Here is a 20,082-nt window from a genome sequence, read left to right as displayed (position 1 = left end):
AAAATGTCTGTGAAAGCACTTCATAAACTATAAAGCACTGTTCACGAGGTTCTATGTGCTGAGATGCTTCATCAAGACAATGATATGGTTATGTCATGATCATGTGGGCCATCATCTGGTTAGAATTGATGTCTCCCATAACCTCAAAGCTTCCTGAAGTTTGCTTGGCTGGCCTTTGTAACCCTGGCTCTCAGCACAATAAGTATTTTTTAAATAAATGTCTCTTTCCAGTCTATTCCTTCCCATTTTCACTTCTGACAACTTTCCAGTAAGACTGAGGCTATTCCAATTCATTGATTCACTTACGCATTCATTCACTCTATGGGCATTCCTGGAGGGCTTGTGGGGTGCCTGGTGCTGGGCGCAGGAGTCAGGGACAGGGTGCGTCTTCTGCCTTCAGGGATCCGTGGTCTAGTGAGGGAGGTGGACATGAATGGAAGCACTGCATTGGGTGTGACAGGTGCCTTGATGGAGGCATGAACTCAGCCTCAGTAGGTGACATCTTAGCTGGGTATCAAAGGAGGAACAGGAATTCCCCAGAGGTTCACATTGAGGCAATGGGAACAGCAGAGATGCCAGAAAGAGCATAGTGGTATCCAGAAAGGCTGGGGAGAGGGGATGCAAAGGTTGGAGGGGTTTAGGGGCAGACTGAGGGTGAATGGGGTCTGATCTTCATCTCTCAGCTGATAGGAAGCCATTGATGGCTTCAGAACAGAGGAGTGGCATGGTCATATCTGTTTTAACAAGATCTCTCCAGGGTGGTGAGTGGATATATTGGAGGTGGGAAACAGGAGTAGCCAACAAGGAGGCTGTAGCAAGAGTTCCAGCAAGAATGTTTATGCAGTCCTCCACAGATTACATAGTCAAGAGTAGCTTCACAGTGGAGAAACCTGGAAGGCACCACCTCAACCACTGAGCAAACTTAACATGGCCAGCAATGGGACAGATCAGTAGCATGTGCCTCCTGATACAATGCCCCAAGGAGGACACAGCATCACTCTGTAGCATTACCACTAAAGAGGGATAGCCTGAGTCTAACAGTGCAGAGAGACAGCTGACAAATTCAAACTGAAGGACCATCTACAAAACTGTCCTGTCATCTTAAAAAATGTTAAGGTAAAGAAAGCCAAAGAAAGGCTGAGAACTGTTCTAGAATAAAGGGGGCTAAAGTGACAGGGGAATTAAATGAAACACATGAACATGGATTAGGTTTTAGACAAATAAAACAGCTACAACTGCACAAATGACAAATTTTGAATATGAACTGTGAATTAGATAACAGTATTAGATTAATATCATTAATTTTCTCATTTTGATAAACTATAGTTTGTAGTCATTGTTCTTAGGAAATACACATGGAAGTATTTAAAGGTGGAGAGTGCAATGTCTCTAACTTACTCTTAAATGGTTTTATAAAATATGTAGTATATAAAAAATATATGTATACACACACAATGATAAATACATTTACATATACACTCATAAAGAGAAGAAATTATAAAGCAAATGGTGATTTAAATAATAAACAATAAGTGAATCTGGGTAAAAGAGATACAAGAGTCCCTTACACTATTCTGGCGATTTTTCTATAAATTCAAAATTATATCAAAGTAAAAGATTACCTTCTTTACAATGTTAAAATAGAGTTACCAATATGACTCAGAAATTCCACTAGGTAACTATCCAAGAGAAATGAAAACATACGTCCATACAAACACTTGTACAAAAATGCTCATAGCAGCATTTTTCATAACAGCCAAAAAGTGGAAACAACCCAAAAGTCCATTAACTGATGAATGGATAAACGATATGTGGTATATCCATACAATGAAATATTATTTGGCAATAAAAAGGAACGAGGCATTAATATAGATGACACCACGGATGAGCCTTAGAAACATGATGCTAATGAAAGAAGCCAGGCATAAAGGACCTTGTATTGCATGATTCTATTTATATGAAATGTCTACAATGCAAAAATCCATAGACACAGAAAGTAATTAGTGGTTGCCAGCAGCAGATAGGGGAATTGGGAAGAAATGGGGAGTGACTGCTTTTTTTTTTTTTTTTTTGAGATGGAGTTTTGCTCTGTCACCCAGGCTAGAGTGCAGTGGCATGATCTCAGCTCACTGCAACCTCCACCTCCCGGGTTCAAGTGATTCTCCTACCTTAGCCTCCCAAGTAGCTGGGATTACAGGCATGTGCCACCACATCCAGCTAATTTTTGTATCTTTAGTAAAGATGTGGTTTCTCCATGTTGGCCAGGCTGGTCATGAACTCCTGACCTCAGGTGATCCGCCCACCTTGGCCTCCCAAAGTGCTGGGATTACAGGCGTGAGCCACCACGCCCAGCTGAATGACTGCTTTTGAGGGTGATGAAAATGTTCTAAAATATACTGTGTTGATGGTTATACAATTCTATGAATAAACTAACACCATTGAATTTTACACTTTAAATGGGTGAGCTGTATGGTATGTGAACTATACCTCCATAAAAGTTATTTAAAAAGTAAAATACAGTCATGTGTTACTTAACGACAAGGATACATTCTGAGAAATGTGTCGTTAGGGAATGTCTTCATTGTGTGAACAGCACAGAGTATACTTACACAATGCTAGACAGTATAGCCTACCCCATGCCTAGGCCATACGGTCTAGACTATTGCTCCTAGGCTGTACACCTCTGCAACAGGTTACTGAAACACAATGTATTTGTATATCTGAACATAGAAGAGGCACAGTAAAAACACAGTCTAAAAGATTTTTTTAAATGGTCCACCTGTATAAGGCACTTACCATGAATGGAGCTTGCAGGACTGAAGTTGCTCTGGGTGAGTCAGTGAGTGAATGGTGAGTGTGAAGGCCTAGGACATTACTGCACACTACTGTAGACTTATAAAAGCTAGACACAGGCTACACTGAGTTTAAAAATTTTTTTCTTTCTTCAATAATAAATTAGCCTTAGCTTACTAGAACTTTTTACTTTATAAACTTCTCAATTTTTTAATATTTTTGACTCCTGTAATAACACTTAGCTTAAAACACAAACACTGTTCAATTGTACAAAAATATTATCTTCTTTGTATCCTTATTCTATATGCTTTATTATTTTTTTTTATTTTTAAAACTTTTTTGTGAAAAACTAAGACACAAACACACACATTAGCCTAGGCCTACGCAGGGTCAGGATCATCAATATCACTGCCTTCCACCTCCGCATCTTGCCTCACTGGAAAGTCTTCAGGGGCAATAACAGGCATGGAGCTGTCATCTCCTATGATAACAATGCCTTCTTGTGGATGCCTCCTGAAGGACCTGCCTGAGGCTGTTGTACAGTAAACTTTTAAAAAAATATATAAATAGAAGGAACCTACTCTAAAAGAATGGTTAAAATTGTAGTAAATACATAAATCAGTAACATAGTCAATTATTATCATTATCTATATTATGTACTGTCCATAATTGCATCTGCTAGACTTTGGTATGACTGGCAGTGCAGTAGGTTTGTTTACACCAGCACCACCACAAACATGCGAGTAACGCGTTGCATTTCGACATTACCATGGCTACAACATCACTAGGCAATAGCAATTTTCAGCTCCATTATAATTTTATGGGACCACTGTCACATATGCATTCCGTCATCGACTGAAACATTATTATACAAAGCACAACTATATCACCAAAACACAAAAACTAAAATGAATAAAAGAAGAAGCCCTGACAAGGAGTGATGAGGTCTGATGGGGGGAGCTCTTGGAGAACAGGAACCCCCATGCTTCTGGCCATCATGGGCACTCAGCCCTTGATGTTCCCAAACTGCATGGGAGCCTCATTCATCCCCACTGGGCCAGCCTGTCTCTCTCTCTCTCTTTTGACTGTCAACACTCTGTCTTTCCCCTTTTCCTTCTCTCCCTTCAGCTGAGTGAGGCCCCCTTGGGTGGACACTTCCCTCCCCAAGGCCCACGTACGCTTCAACAGTCCCCACCGCCTCTAGACAGGCGGGAGCCACGGAGCCTCCGGCCACACTCACCTCCGGCTGAAGGCCAGGTCTATGACCCTCCGCTGCTTGTGCCAACGCTCATAGTTGCATTCGGACACCAAGCCTTGGCCGAAGAGTCTGCAGGAGACACACACTTGATGCAGGAAAGAGGGTGGGGGGTGGGGAGTGACTGCGTGATGGGCTTGGGGTCACATTTTGGGATGAGGGAATGGTTTTGGGGCCAGGTGGTGGCAATGGTTGCGCCACATTGTGAATGTACTGAATTCCACTAGACTGTACCCTCTAAGGTGGGAAAAATGGTGAATGTTATGTCAGTTTTACTGGAATTTTAAAAATAACTTAAAAAGGAACAGGATGATTGTGAGGCCAACCTCAGTGGCCTCTACATTCCCTGCCATCTGGAGGTTGGGGGAGAAGGAGGAAAGTGCTCGTGACAAGAGTGGGGCCACTGTTTACGGGACACTCATCACATGCCTGGCAGCCAGGGCCTCAGGCTCAATTCTACACCCCACATTCTGGACCACACTGGCCCTCGCTCACAGCAGGGCTCTCCTGACCTCCCACCCGGGCCTTCCACCACGCCTCCTTACCTCTCACCAAACACAGTCTGGAGCGCACGGTACATCTTGGAGTCCTTGTTGTACTTGGTTGACATCAGGAACTTCTAAATATCCCCAAGAAACCAACATAGTCTCACGCACCCGTGAGTAGCTGCAAAATGCTCTTCTGAGACATGCCCAGAATAATCACCACTGACTGAGTCCCAGCCGCAGTGTGCCCACTTCCCATGCATGATCCCACACAATCCTCCCTATCTTCAGGTAACATCAGCTGTGTGAGGATGGTGAAAATGCAGCACAGAGGGGCGAAGTGATTTTCCTATGGACGTACAGTCAGGGAGTGTGGGGAGGGCTTGCTCACTCCAATGTCACACTTGGAACCCCGTACCATGTCACCTTCCAGAGCAGCAAAACAGGAAAAGGCAAATGCTGCTCTGAAACCAGAGTGAGAAGGGAGAAGCCCTTCTGGGAGAGGAAGGGCTTCTGGGACATAGGAAGGACACTCGGCACAAATTTCATATTGCTAGCATGCACTCCACCCGGGCAGTCAATGAAGACTCCCTGGAGGAAAACTCAACTTACCTCACCGAGAGCTGGATGGTAACAATAGTAACATTAGCCAACAGCTCTTGAGGCAGGATTGCCCAGTGGTTAACAGTATGGGCTGTGTAGTCAGCCAGCTTCAATTTGGATCTGGGCTCAGCATCCCTGCTGCATCACGTGCTAACTCTGGGACCCTGGATGAGTTACTCACCTCCTCTGCCCCTCAGTTTCCTCATCTTAGATGGATATAAGAAGAGTTCCTCCTGGCAAGTTTGTTGTGAAGAGTGTCAGTTCTACATGAGAAGTGCTAAGAATGGTGCCCGGCACACAGCAGGTGCTCAATAAATGCCAGGTGCACAGCTGCACCCTGCAATTCACTCAATGCCCAGTCAACCCAAGTTGCTGAGATTACAGGCATGAGCCACCACGCCTGGCTGCAGGTGTTGTTTTTATGCTCATCTTACACAAACATGGAGAAACTGAGGTTTAAAATTGACCCAAGGTTACACACATAGTAAATGGTAGACACAGGATTTGAATCCAGGCAATTTGCTGTGGAGAGAGGGGAGAAATGGCTATGATCCAGACCAAGGGAGCACAGGTTCCCTGGAACATTCAGGCAGAGGTGCATGAGTGGGAAGGGGCTGCAGGGGTTGCAGGGCCCAGAGCCCAGAGGCCTGCTCTCTGAGCTACTACTTTATCCTGTGGGTGCTGGGAAGCAGTAAGAGGATGACTCAAATATCAGTCAACCCGGGTGCTGCTAGCTTCTCTGAGATTAGCTCCTGGGAGTCTAACATCGATTTTTCAGCTGAAAGGAAGCCCCAGAAGTGGCTGACTTTGTGTCATGAACCACATTCCAGGGACCTCAAATGTACCCCAAACACTGTCATTTGTAACCCAAGTTCTGTCCCACCAAGAGGAAGACTGTGACAGTAAATGCCCACTTTACAGGCCCCTCTCAAATACCCTAGAGTCAGCTGAGGTCTAAGTGAGTCATTCTTAGATTGAACTGAAGATCCCTACCATTAAGGCAGAGTAGCCTTAGTCAGGGTCTGACCAGGTGACCCCTCACAACCAGGCACTCCCATGGCCTGCTGTTCCAGAGGCTGGGGATCCTGTGATGGTCTGGTGACATAAATTGCGGGATGTGAGGGATGCACAGGGAACCCCCAGTGCCTTGCTGCTTCCTCTGGTCACACACACGCTGATGGCACACTTCCACCCAGGAAGGAGAAACTGCTAAGGACTTGCCCTTGTGCCATAAACAATCAGAAAACCTGGGAAATGTATGAAATGTCTGCTTTCAGACACTGGACAACAGGCAGTGCACGATTGTGAACCTCAAGAGAAGGAGGGGGAAAATGTGAGACCTATGACCTACGATTACCCAGCTTTCTACCCAGAGGCAATTCCAGGACAGCAGCACAAAGAGAAAAGACCTAAATGCAGTCCAGCAGACGTGCCAAGTTGAATAGACAGAGATCAGAGGCTAGGCAGACCAAAGGAGGCCAAAATTAGTAGGACAAAGTACCAGAGAGAAGCTATGCATAGAAGGAGCTCCTATGCAGCAATCCGCATGGGGTCCCTTGGGTCTTCGGATGTATGCAATCTATGCAAATGTAGGGTGGAACTTCAGAAGACCGGCCAAAACAACTGCTGGGGAAAGAAGAATTACTGGGTGACTACAGACTGAAGAATTCTCAGAGCTTACACGGGGCCAATAATTATTCAAGTTTCCACTACCCAGAATAGACAAACCTCAGACACAAGACCTTCAGTAGAGGCCCCAGAATGGTCACTCCTTAGCAGTGGGGCTAAACTAGCTCTCAAGTAAAAGTCTACTCTAGACCCACCCTTATAAAAGCCTTAAAGCAAGCCTGGAAAGGATCAAACTGATCTGCAAGTAACTTTATCATCTCTCAGAATGAAGTCAAACAATCTTTAAAGGAATATAACAAAATCTAGTGCCCAAAAGTGTAAAATTCACAATGTCCAGTATCCAATAAAAAATCATTAGACATGCCACAAAGCAGGATATTATGACCTATACCTAGGCCCAGATAATGGAATGATAGAACTAGTAGATAAGAACTATAAAACATCTATTACTAATATGATCATGGAACCCACATATGTAAGAAATTCAAAGGATCCCAAATAGAATTAACACAAAGAAAAGTACAGCAAATAAAGTACACCAAGGCAGATCATAATCAATTACTGATATCAGTGATAAAGAGAAAAATCTTAACAGTAGACAGAGATGAAGTGGTATAATATTATTTGAAGATATATTTATATAAGTTAAAGATGAAATTATAAACCCTATGAAAACCACTAAGGAAGAGAGAAAAGGAACCAATAAGATAACAGTGGTTAGCTGGGCATGGTGGTAGTCCCAGTTACTCAGGAGGCTGAGGTGGGAGGATTGCTCGAGCCCAGGAGTTTGAGGCTGTGATGAGCTATGAAACCTGGGGAACAGAGTGAGATCCTGTCTCAATCAATCAATCAACAAGACAATAGTAGAGATGAAACAGAATACTAAAGCATACTTAATCCAAAAGAAGGCAGGAAAGGAGGAATAGGGAACAAACAACAGGTGGGACAAACAGTAACATGGTAGATTTAAACACAGTCATATCAATAATTACAGTAAATGTAAACGACCTAAGCACTCTAATTAAAGGCAGAGACTGTCAGACTGTATAAAACAGCAAGAATCAACTATGTGCTATCTATAAGAAACCCACTTTAAATATAAAAATGCAGATAGGTTAAAAGTAATATAATAGAAAAAGATATACCATGGAACACTAAGCATAAGAAAGCTGGAATGGAGGCTGGGCACAGTGGCTCATGCCTGCAATCCCAGCACGTTGAAAGGCTGAGGTGGGCAGATCACTTGAGGTCAGGAATTCAAGACCAGACTGGCCAACATGGTGAAACTCCATCTCTACTAAAAATACAAAAATTAGCTGGGTATGGTGGTGGGCACCTGTAGTCCTAGCTAGTTGGGAGGCTGAGGCAGGAGAATTGCTTGAACCTGGGAGGCGGACGTTGCAGTGAGCCAAGATCACGCCATTGCACTCCAGCCTGGGCAACAGGAGCAAAACTCCTTCTCAAAAGAATAATAATAATAATAAAGCTGGAATGGCTTAAAGTATACAAAATATACTTAGAGTAAAGAATGTTATTAAGAATAAAGACGAACATTTCTAAGGATAAAAGAGTCAATTCATCATAAACGTGATCAAATGTCAAATCCATCCTAAACGTGTACACACCTGATAACATAACTTCAAAATACAGGAAGCAAAATTAATAGAACTGAAAGTAGAAATAAATAAATCTATGATTCTGAAGGGTTCAACATTCCTTGCCCTGCCACTAGAACAAGTAGACAGAAAATTAGAAAGGATTTAAAAGATTTGAATAACACTATTGACCAAATTGACCTAATCGACATTTCTAAAACCCTTTATTCAACAGTAACACAATACACACTCTTTTTAAGGGTTCGTTAACATTCACTTTGATGAACCATATGCTGGGCCATAAAACAAATTTCAATTAATTTAAAAGGACTGAAATCATGATGATGAGTATTCTCTCTGACTTTACAGAATTAAATTAGAAATCAATAACAGAAAGATATCTAGAATATTTCCTAATATTTAAAAATTAAATAACATATATCCAAATAATCCATGGTTCAAAGAATAAATCACAAGGGAAATTAGAAAATATTTTGAACCAAATGAAAATAAAACATCTAAATTTGTGGTAAATTTGTGCTAAAGCAGTGCTTAGAAGGAAATGTATAGCTCTGAATGCTTACATTAGAATAGAAAAAATGTTTAAACAGAACAGAAATCAATTGTTTAAACTCCATCCTAAAAATCAGAACAAGAACAAATTAAACCCAAAGTGAATACAGAAAGGAAATAAGAAAAAGGAGAAATTGGCTGGGGGTGGTGGCTCACGCCTGTAATCCCAACACTTTAGGAGGCTGAGGCAGGTGAATCACTTGAGGCCAGGAGTTCGAGACCAGCCTGGCCAACATGGTGAAACCCCATCTCTACTAAAAAAATAAAAATTAGCTGGGTGCAGTGGTGGGCACCTGTAATCCCAGCTAGTCGGGAGGCTGAGGTAGGTGAATCACTTGAACCTGGGAGGCAGAGGTTGTAGTAAGCTGACATCACGCCACTGCACTCCAGCCTGGGCGACAGCAAGACTCCATCTCAACAACAACAACAACAACAAAAAAAAAAAAAAAAAAAAAAAAGAGGAGGAGAAATCAATGAAATAGAAGATAGACAAACAATGAAGAAAACCAATAAAACCAAAATCTACTTTTTTGGAAAAATGAATAAAATTGATAAACCTTTTGGTGAACTGATCAAAAAAAAAAAAAGAAAACCCAAATCACTACCTCAGGAATGAGAGAGGGAACATATCACAGATCCTACAGACAAAAAAAAAAGAAGAAAATCTTATAAAGAACTTTATGCCAATAATTTAAGCAATTATGTGAAGTGAAAAAATCTCCTGAAATACATGAATTATCAAACTCAAGAAAACACAAAATCTGAATGCCATATGTCAACTAGAGAAGGAAATCCTGAAACATGCTACAAGATTAATTAACTTTGAAAACATTATGCTAAATGAAATAAATCAGATGCAAAAGGACAAATGCCATATGATTACACCTGTATGAAGCACATAGAGTAGTCCAATTCACAGAGACAGAAGGCAGAATAGTGGTTTCCAGGGTCTGAGGGGAGGGAAATGGGGAGTTATTGTTTAATGGATACAGAGTTTCAGTTAGGGAAGATGAAAAAGTTCTGGAGATGGCCAGGCACGGTGGCTCATGCTTGTAATCCCAGCACTTTGGGAGGCTGAGGTGGGTGGGTCACCTGAGGTCAGGAGTTCAAGACCAGCCTGACCAATATGGAGAAACCCTGTGTCTACTAAAAATACAAAATTAGCCAGGGTGGTGGCTCATGCCTGTATTCCCAGCTACTTGGGAGGCTGAGGCAGAAGAATCACTTGAACCCAGGAGGTGGAGGTGGAGGTGAGCCGAGATCGCACCATTGCACTCCAGCCTGGGCAACAAGAGTGAAACTCCGTCTCAAAAAAAAAAAAAAAAAAAAAAAAGAAAAAGAAAAAGTTCTGGAGATGGATGGCAGTGATGGATGTACAACAATGTGAATATCTTTAATGCTGCTGAACTCTACACCTAAAAATGGTAAATTTTGTTATGTACATTTTATCACAATTTAAACTTTAAAACATACAATGTAAAAAAATTAAATTTGTAACTTAAAAAAAATTAAAATTTCCCTCGAAGAAAACTCCAGGCCCACACGACTTCACTGGTGAATTCTATCAAATATTAAAAGAAGAAATAACATCACTCCCATACAAACTTTTACAAAAAATAGAGGAGGAAGTTATCACTTCCCAACTTATCCTATGAGGTCAGTATTAACCTGATATCAAAACTAGTCAAAGACATTACAAGAATCAAATAAACATAGAAACAAAAACTCTTAACAAAATATTAGTAAATTGAATCTAACAGTAATTAAAAGATAATTTATCATGACCAGGAATGCAAGGTTGGTTTAACATTTGAATATCAATCAGTATAATTCACTATATCAATATATATCTTTAAACTTCTTTTCTCATTAAGCATCACAAAAGTCTTCGTGCATGCTTTTTGGTAGCATGCTTTAGCAAGTCTTAAACTGTGTCTATGTTTGAAATTAAATTTTTTATGAAAAATCATTTTTAACATTCTACTAGAGATTCCTGGTTATTCATTCAACCTGTCTCCTGGTCTTGAACCTAAGTTGTATTTTATCCCTCTCAGAGTCACTACAGCCACCCTCCGTTGCAGAGAATTGCCCCACACGTCTGCTGCGCACCCACAGTAAGAAAAAAATGCATCATTGTTTATTGAGCAATCGCTGTGTGCCAGGCAGGGGCTAGATGGCTCATTTATATTATTTTAGTTCTATTATTACAACCATCCTGTAACAGAGGCACCATCCCTATTTCACAGATGAGGAAACGGAGGCCCAGAATGATGAAGCAACATGTCCAAGGTCCCACAGCCAGTTGGTGGCAGAGCCCAGAGTTGAGCCCACTTCTGCTAACTCCATAGCAGAAGCCCATTCTTAGAACCTTCATGGCAGACATGATAGATAATATCACCTGCCTTGGTTTCCTCATTTCATTTCTTTTTTTTTTTTCTCTCTTTTTTGGAGATGGAGTCTCACTCTGCCACCCAGGCAGGAGTGCTGTGGGAACGCCTCTTGGGTTCAAGTGATTCTCCTGCCTCAGCCTCCCAAGTAGCTAGGAATGTTAAGCTGTCTTTTTTTTTTTTTTTTGAGTATTATATCAATTTTTTTTTGAGATAGAGTTTCACTCTTGTTGCCCAGGCTGGAGTGCAGTGGTGCAGTCTTGGCTCACTGCAACATCCACCTCCCGGGTTCAAGCGAGTCTCCTGCCTCAGCCTCCCAAGTAGCTGGGATTACAGGCATGCATCACGACGCCCGGCTAATTTTTGTATTTTTAGTAGAGATGGGGGTTTCATCATGTTGGCCAGGCTGGTCTCGAACTCCTGACCTCAGGCGATCCACCTGCCTCGGCCTCCCAAAGTGATGGGATTACAGGCATGAGCCACTGTGCTTGGCCCTTTTTTTTTGAGATGGAGTTTCACTTTTGTCACCCAGGCTGGAGTGCCATGGTGCGATCTCTGCTCACTGCAACCTCCACCTCCTGGGTTCAACTAATTCTTCTGCCTCAGTCTCCCGAGTAGCTGGGATTACAGGCACCTGCCACCATGCCCAGCTAATTTTTGTATTTTTAGTAGAGACAGGGTTTCACCATGTTGGCCAAAGGACTAATAAGAGTCCCTACTCCTATGAGGATTAAATGAGTCACTAATTGTGAAGTGCATAAAAAAGTACATAGTAAGCACTATTTAAGGATGTTTTGACATTTTATTTGTTAAATAAATTGATCAATTTTTAACTCATCATAGCCCTGGAGTTAGGGTTATAATTCCCATCTCACAGATGAAGGAACTGAGGCAAAGAGAGGCAAACTAAACATGTGTGCACCAGTTGGGCAAAACTTCCAACCCAAATGGGGACAGCAAGGTCCCCATCTACTCCCCACATCAAACAGCAATGCTTGCAAGAGTCCCCAAGCAGTGGGTGCTTAGAGGGAAAGATGCCATTCCCTTCTGGATCTTTGGGAAACCAGCCAAAATGTGCCTGGCTCTGGAACATTCCTCCAAAGTCTCTGGGACCTGGCTTCACTCCCCCAACCCAAGAAAAGGCAGGGAACTCCCTCATGGAAACCACTCTGCCTCCTACCTTAACCGACTCGGGACTCGTGATGATGACTGAGGTTTTGTGGAAGACGTTGACCCGCACAACAGGTCCATACTTCTTAGCCCTGGAAACCAAAGTGACCCGAAGGAAACTGTCAACCAACTGAGGTATGACTATCACCAACCCCGCCCAGCAGAGAAACAGATGTGTCCCGTCCCAGAAGGTGCTCAATGAGGGCTACCAGAAGAGTGCTGTGCTGGGGCCCAGGAGCCCTGGGGGCAAGGTTCTGCCCTGTTGCTCACTTGCCAAGTCACGTCCCCCACCAGGCCTCAGTTTCCACAGCCATGGAATAGGGTTGGAAACATCCCTTCTTTGATCGTCCCAAAAGGTTGTCCTGGGAATCGAATTATTTGCATCTTTGAAAGTGCTTTGAACAATGTAAAAACGTGTCACACCAAACAACGACTCTTACCTAGTCACACCCCCCAACCACTTTACAGATGAGGAAACTGAGGCTCAGAGAGCTTCTGACGGCTGGTCTAAGGTCCTGCAGTGGATGAATGGCAGAGCATGGCTTCCAAGCCAGTCTCACCTGCCTCCACTCAGGGGAGGAACTGCTGAGGCTGGGAGTAACCTGGTCTAGGGAAAGGTGAGGCTGGGAGTCTGTGTGCTGGATTGGGTTGGGGGAGCTGCCCCAAGGGAACCTGGAGTAAGGGCAACAAGTGACAAATGAGAACCCACCAATCCAAAAACACATCTTGGAGCACACGGCCACCAACCTCATCCTTTTTCCAAAAGCAGGGGAGGTGTCCTAGAAGGAAACTAGAAGAAATGGGAAACATTAGGCTTACCAGCATTCAACAGGAAAGAACGGTCCCTTCCCCACAAGATCTTATTACGAGGCCCACTTCACAGACAGGAGGACCGAGGCATGGGGAGGTTACAGCACTGGCTCAGGGACACCAGGCCGTAAGAATAAAGACAGGATGCAAACCCAGGTCTGACCAGCTCCAAAGACCCTCCTGGAGAAGAAACAGGTTTCTTTTCCTGTCTCCCTGGCACAGAAGTTGGGGGCTGGCAGATAGAAAGGACTTAATAATATTGTGTGGAATCACCTCAGATATTCCCCAATACTAACCACGCTGGGCACCATGCTAGGCTTCACCCCTCCAACCTCCCCATATGGCTGATCAATCCGTTATTAACCATATTGTATAGGACATAGGACAGCCAAGATGGAAGGGTGAAGTCATTTACCCACAATTGCACAGCTGGTACCAGGGCTCCCCAAAGCCCTTCTCAGCAAGGGATGGTTTGGTCATATAAATCTGCTGTGTTCACCAACTTGTAAACAAGCCAATGCAGTGTCATCCTGAAGCTCATTCCAGGGGGCCCATGACTCCTGGAATGACTTTATTCCTACCAAGTCTCCTGTATGACTTTACTCCTACCGAGCTCACTGCAGCATCCCCAATGGGTGACAACAAAATCACATTCTCCCAGGGAGAGACGGAGAGTAAATAAACAAATAAAGACAACGTCCAAGGGTGATAGGAGAAAAAGAGAACAGAGTATGGGGAAGAGGAAGTGCTGGGGAATGAGTGTGCGGGTGTCCGTGTAAAACCCATTTATGCCTGGTGTTCCATTATTGGAATGCTAAGCTTGTGGAAGTTATGTATGTCCTGCTGCTCAAGGTCATCGCCAAGGTCTGATTTTTCAAATTCAAAAAAACTGTAACCTCAGGAATAAATGGGTTAACACAGGCAGGGCAAGGAATATCCCTCTAAGAGGGTGGTTTGTGAGATGAGACCTGCAAGAAGCGGGAGAAGAGCCTTCCAGGCAATGTGAACAGCAGGTGCCAAGGTCCTGAGGTCAGAGTGTGCTTGGACAGTGTGGCTCAGGCAGAGTACTTGAGGGAAACAGAGTACAAGGTGGGGTCACCAAGACTGGGGGCAGGTCACGTAGAGCCTTGTGGGCTGTGGTCCAGATTTTTGCCTTGACTTTGGTGAGCTGGGGTCCACCGGAGGGTTTTGAGCAGAGCAGAGATGGGCTCTGACTTGGGTTTGAATGGATTGTTTTGCAGGACTGCAGAGAGCAACCAGGGTAGGGGAGGAAGCAGGGACACTAGTGACAGGGAGGGACTAGGAGAGGTGATGAGGGCTCAGAACAGACCAGGGCAGCAGAGGCAACAACAAGAAGGGATCAGATTCTGAATGCACTGTGAGGCTGAGCACTGAAACGTGCCGTTTGGCTATGGGGGTATGAGGATGACTCTGGGCTTCTGGCCTGGGCTGCTGGAAGAATGGATGGAGCCGACATCTACCAAGATGAGGAGGAGCTGGTTGGGGTGGCAGAGCCACTGTGCCCATCCCCTGCAATTTGCCAGGGCTGTCTCTGGCTCTGCCCACAGGAGATGAACCCACTTCGAGAAGCACTCCACCAATGACCTCAGCCCCTCCACTTCCGGGGTAGCTTGGTAGCTTTGGGCATGCACTGTACACAAGTCCCCAGGGTTCCCAGGGAATTGCACCTCAGTTTTCCCAAGAGGTAACTTGTTTTATTGGTTTGTTTATCTTCTTTATCCACTCCCCTCCTACTGCTCAACCTGGGATCATCCCCCACCTCCTAAACTACTTACACTTCATTTCTTATCTCAGGATCATCTCAATCTCAGATAAGCAGATGAAATTAGGAGCTTGGCTTGGGACCAGTAAAGTTTGTGGTGGACTCTTGAGCAGGAAGTTAGACACTCAGATCTGGAACCCGGGGAAGGGCTGTAGGCCAGAGACATAAATTTGAGAGCCCACAGCAGAAAAGTGGCATTTCCAGCCCAGTGACTGGATGAGGCCACAAGGGAATGGATACAGACAGAGAAGAGGACCAAGAACTGAGCCATCACTGAGAAGTTGGGAGCATAGGGACAGCCAGCCAAGTGCCCTGAGCGGGAGCGCTAGGGAGGAGGGGAGGAGAGCCAGGAGAGTGGGTGAGAAGTCAGGGGAGGATGCGGGACAAGGCGGAGGGGAAATCGGCTCTGCCCAGGCTGCTGGGGGCCAGGTCAGACGAGGATCCAGGGCTGATGGCTGGGTTCGACAACATGGAGATCACCGGGAACCTGGCCCCCAGCAAGTTTGGTGGAGAGGTATGGGGCAGAAAGAACCAGAGGGGAGAAAGGAGAGGCCCAAAGACAGGCAGTCAGCCAGGTGGGTTACCATAGGGGGCGGCAGCTGCAGGGGAACGTGAGGGTGAAGGAAAGGGTTTTGTTCCAAGCTTTGAATTTTTGCATATTATATAAAAATGGGGATGATGTAGAAGAGGAGGAAGAGCGCTGATGGTGGGGGGGAGCGGAGGGGGGTGCTCCTGGGACAGGGTTGCTGAGCAGAGGGGGCAGGTTGGCCTGGGCTACCCTCCCGGAACAGCTGGAAGGTACGCGTGGGCCTGGGGCGGGAGGTGGGCAGCTGCTCAGTGGAGCCCAGGAAGGAAACTCACCGGCTGCTCCCTTTGCTCAGGGAAGTAGGAGGCAAGAATAAAAGCTGAGAGTGCGGATGGAGGGGGAGGTGATGGGGACTGAAGCAGGGAGAGTAGGCGAATAAACGCCCTGGGGAAGGAAGTGCAGGGTGGCCGCCTGCCTGCAGTGGAGGCTCACGCCAGGTGAGTGGCCTTGAACTTACCGGAAGATGGGCTGTGGACATCACACATGCCTGGATGTATTTCCAGAGTAATCTAGTGTCCTCGCTCTCACTTCCCAAAGCTCACATTCTGGGGGAATGTTCTCAGTTTTTAGTCACTTAAGTGAGGACAGAGTCTGAGCCCAGAGCTTCCACCCTAACCCCTGGGGTTCCGTGCCACATGGGAAGGAAGGTGAGTGCCATCTCAGGAAGACAGAGGGCACAGAGAGGGGTGGGGTCCCCATGGCCCAGCAAGAAAGGGAACAAAAACCCATTCCTTCTGACAACTGCAGGGGGCGCTGGGGAGGCAACAACAGAACAGGAAGACCCAGGTGTTAGAAACAAGCAGGTAAGGCTGACACCATGGCCAGACATGGGGACTTGTTGCTCAGCATCTTGGCAGGCATGCCAAGCCCACTTGGCATGTCCCTGGTGATAGACTGGACATGGCAGAGCAGCCCTGGGAGAGAGGAGAGGCAACCCCCCACTGCCCGCCCCCCCCCACACCTCTCCAGCACATCCAGTTTCCAGCAACACCATGATTGGCTGAGTGGGGACCCAAGCTCTCCTGTGGGCAGAGAAAGCCTTGGCCAGTGAAAAGAGCAGAGGCCATCTGGAGAGCCCACGGTGAAGTCACCCAGAGGGATGAAGGGAATGCTGCAGTAGTGGAAGAGTGTGAGGGTGAGGGGCCATGATTGTGGCTCATGCCAGAGGGGCAGGGTGGTGAGTGCTCAGTTGGGCACCCAAAGCCCATCAGATGCAGCACCTGCCAGAGCCAGCTGTGGGGCTCCCCCATGGCTGGCCACCCTGCTCCTTGTTGAACAGCCTCACCCCAGCAACTGGGCAAGTAGGAGTAGAACCAGCACTGTCCAGGAGTCAATTTATCCCCACATAAATAAAAATTGGGAGAGAGAGACCTTTCATTGTCAAGTTTACATCCATTCCCACATTACCAGGAGAGTAGGGGCTGATGAGGAAAGTCAGAACAGTGACAGAGAAATAAAGAAGCTACAAGTGTTTGTGTGGGATCTGAGTGTGGGGGGTCTGAGTTTTCAGCTGTTACACGGATCCATGCAGTAGGATGTGGTAAGAAAAGCACAGAGGAGGAGCACTCAGGGAGGGCCTCCTGCAGAATGAGGAGGATGAAGAGTTGCAGCGAGAGGGTTCCTTTCCTGCCAGCTGGCAAAGTCATAGGGTTCCCAGGCACAAATGCCACTACTGGGGACTCAACACACAGATCTCTAGTCAACCACAGTGTCGCCAACCATAGTTTAAAGATCTAGCCTTTTAATGCCAAGGCATCGGGTTTCTGCTAGAAGAGGTTCCAGAACTTTCATTTAGTGCAGTTTTATATTTGACCACTAACCAATTTTTAATCCAAAATCTTTTTATATATGCATTGTTCAGTTCACCTCCTTACAATACAGAGCCCAATCATGATTATATTCATCTTCCTCCCACTCCTCCCTCCGCACCCCACACACTCAGGTCACATGTAGGCTTTGTGGTATAAGATTTGGGAAGAATTTAGCCATAAAAAGGAAAGCAGTAAGGACACATGCTACCACATGAATGAACTTCTGAAACATTATACTAAGTGAAAGATGCCAGACACAAAAGGCCACATATTGTGTGATTCCATTTATATGAAATGTCCTGAATAGGCAAATCCATAGAGATAGAAAGCAGATTAATGATTGTAGGGCTGTGAGGGGTGGGGGAAAATGAGGAGTGATGCCTAATGGGTACAGGGTTTCTTTCTGGGGTGACAAAACAGTTCTGAAATTGATGGCGATGGCTGCACAGTGCTGTGAATATACTAAAAACCACTGAATCATACATTTAAGAATAAATTTTATGGAATGCAAGTTACATTTCAATTTTTAAAAGATGATTTAAGTTCTGCTTTCTCAAGACACAGAGACCAGAACAGGTCATCTGAGTTTATGAGAAGACCAAGTAACGATGAAACTTATCAGAATAAGCACCAAACTCATTCAATTCTAAGTGCTGATGGCTGATCTGAAAACTTGCGAGGGTGATAGTGTACATCACAGAACTTATGGGAAATTTCCACCATTCAACCTTGAATCGCTATTGATCAAGTGTCTACTATGCATGTACCGTGTGCTGCTACATGTCGGGGACGCAGTAGTGACTGAGACAGACAGGGGCCCATGGAAAAGACAGACACTTAACAAGAGCTTGCACAAATAATTACCCAATTAACATTATGCTGTAAAGGAAAATTACAGTGACTTCAGGGTTTATAAAATGAACATAATATTTTGGGGGGAGCAGGAGGAACCTCCCTGAGGAGTTAGCATTGAAGCCAAACCTGGAAGGCTGGGGAGAAGAACCATCCAGGTAAAGTAGAAGGCAGAGGAGCTAAGCAAGAAGAGAGAAAGCACCAGAAGGGCAAAGAGCCAGCAGGGAGAACAGTTGTCTCCCTATGTCACCAGTCACAGAGATCTTTCCTGAACCCGTCAAGCAGAGATTCAGGCTTCTAATGCCAATACATCTGGCTTGTGCTGGAGAAGGGTGCCTTCCAGAACGTTCATGTCCTGAGATTTTAAAAAGTGTGTCTAATACCATTGTTTATTCATTCATTCAACAAATATTTATTGAGCTTCTGTAACATGCCAGGCACTGGGGATACACAAGCGAACACCGAGTGTCCCTGTCCTCCCGGGGCTCACATTCTAGAGTGGGAGACAGACAGTCAACAAGTGAACAGACAGTCAACAGGTGGAAAGAAGGTAACTTCAGAGGTGATGGCCCCTGAGAAGTCTGGGGCTGGGTGGTCTTTACACAAGGTGCTCGGCGAGGCCTGTTTGAGAGGAGCAGAGGAAGAAGCCCGCCAGGCCCAGGCTTGAGAAAAGGACCCTGAGGGAGGCAAGCTGCGGGGGCGGGGGGAAGGGGAGGTTGGGAGGAGAAAGGCTGGGGGCAGTAGTGAGAAAGCAAGAGGGAAGAGCAAGGAGGAGAGTGGGTTCGGAGAGCTCGGCAGGGGCCTCGCGGGCCATGCAGCCGACTTAATTTAGAACTGCATTTAGTTGTCAAGTGATGGGAAGCCCTTGGAGCAGGGAAATGACACATTTAATTTAAGCTTCACAAAGCTAAGCTGGGGGGGGGGTGGCAAGTTGCGGGGGGTGTAAGTTGCGTGGGGGTGGGGACCAAGAATGGAATTGTAAGTACTAAGGAGAAGACAAATGGGGTGTCCCAGAACAGAAATACAAACAAAAGGAAACATGACTGAAGTACAGCGTGCTCCAATCCAGGCTGACCCTTTCCAAGTCTCAAAGTTAACAGCGCCCACTTTGGAGGCAGGCTGACCTGGGCTTAAATCTAGGCTTACCAACCGTGTGACCTTGGGCAGGTGACTTCGCCTCTGCGCGCCTCAGTCTCCTCGTCTGAACGATGGGGTAACCATAGCGCCTACCTGAGAGGGCTGTCGCTGACATCACGTTTGTGGGGCCCAGCTGTGCGCGGTGGGCGCCCAGCAGCTGCTGCGGCTGTGAGTAATTTGTTACTAAGAATAGTTAGCGCCCCTCTCCGGGCCGCCGTCTCGCAGGGGCCGCGCGCACAAGGCGAGGCCGGACCCCCGGCCTGGACGCCGGCTTAGACGCGGTCCCCCGGTCCCCAGTTCCAGCGCCCCAGCCAGGCCCCGCCCCCAGCCCCGCTCACCTGGGCCGCGGCGGCCCGGGGATGTGCTCGTAGCGGCTGCGAGCGCGGTGCACGAAGGTGCAGCAGAGGCCGAAGGCGAGTAGGACGGCGCTGCCGAGCAGCAGCAGCCCGGGGCTCATGGCTCCGGGGCAAGCCAGGCCAGGGTCGGGCCGGGCGCCGAGGGGGCCGGGAGGCCGCGAGCCGACTCAGCTGTCAGCGCCGCGCGCCGCCTCGGCCCCAGGCCCGGCGCGACCCAGCACCCTCCCCGCCCGCTCGGCTCCGCCCCCGCCGACTCC

At 46.2% G+C, this 20,082-nt stretch overlaps 1 protein-coding gene and 1 long non-coding RNA gene across 5 annotated transcripts in view; both read right to left on the bottom strand.

The window, feature by feature from the left end:
• Nucleotides 1-20,082, bottom strand: part of CYP46A1 (cytochrome P450 family 46 subfamily A member 1) — a 43,422-nt gene extending 23,340 nt beyond the window's left edge. For 2 of the 4 annotated variants that reach the window (XM_005562186.5, XM_073998174.1), the window contains exons 1-5: nt 19,808-20,082; nt 13,200-13,280; nt 12,501-12,582; nt 4,594-4,667; nt 4,034-4,120 (exon numbers count right to left, since the gene is read on the bottom strand). In XM_005562186.5, the coding sequence (XP_005562243.1) occupies nt 4,034-4,120; nt 4,594-4,667; nt 12,501-12,582; nt 13,200-13,280; nt 19,808-19,926 (443 nt within the window). In that variant the 5' untranslated portion in view covers nt 19,927-20,082. The remainder of the gene's footprint in view (nt 1-4,033; nt 4,121-4,593; nt 4,668-12,500; nt 12,583-13,199; nt 13,281-19,807) is intronic. The other 2 variants (XM_045396970.3, XM_073998173.1) reach the window with 1 other exon arrangement.
• LOC141407327 (uncharacterized) lies at nt 18,718-19,560 on the bottom strand. Its single transcript, XR_012416100.1, has 2 exons — nt 19,483-19,560; nt 18,718-18,953 (listed from the first exon to the last, which is right to left on the bottom strand). It is a non-coding gene; the product is annotated as an uncharacterized lncRNA (long non-coding RNA).

This window comes from Macaca fascicularis, chromosome 7, assembly GCF_037993035.2.
Source record: "Macaca fascicularis isolate 582-1 chromosome 7, T2T-MFA8v1.1".
Taxonomy (NCBI): domain Eukaryota; kingdom Metazoa; phylum Chordata; class Mammalia; order Primates; family Cercopithecidae; genus Macaca; species Macaca fascicularis.
This window is presented reverse-complemented; position numbering and strand designations above follow the sequence as displayed.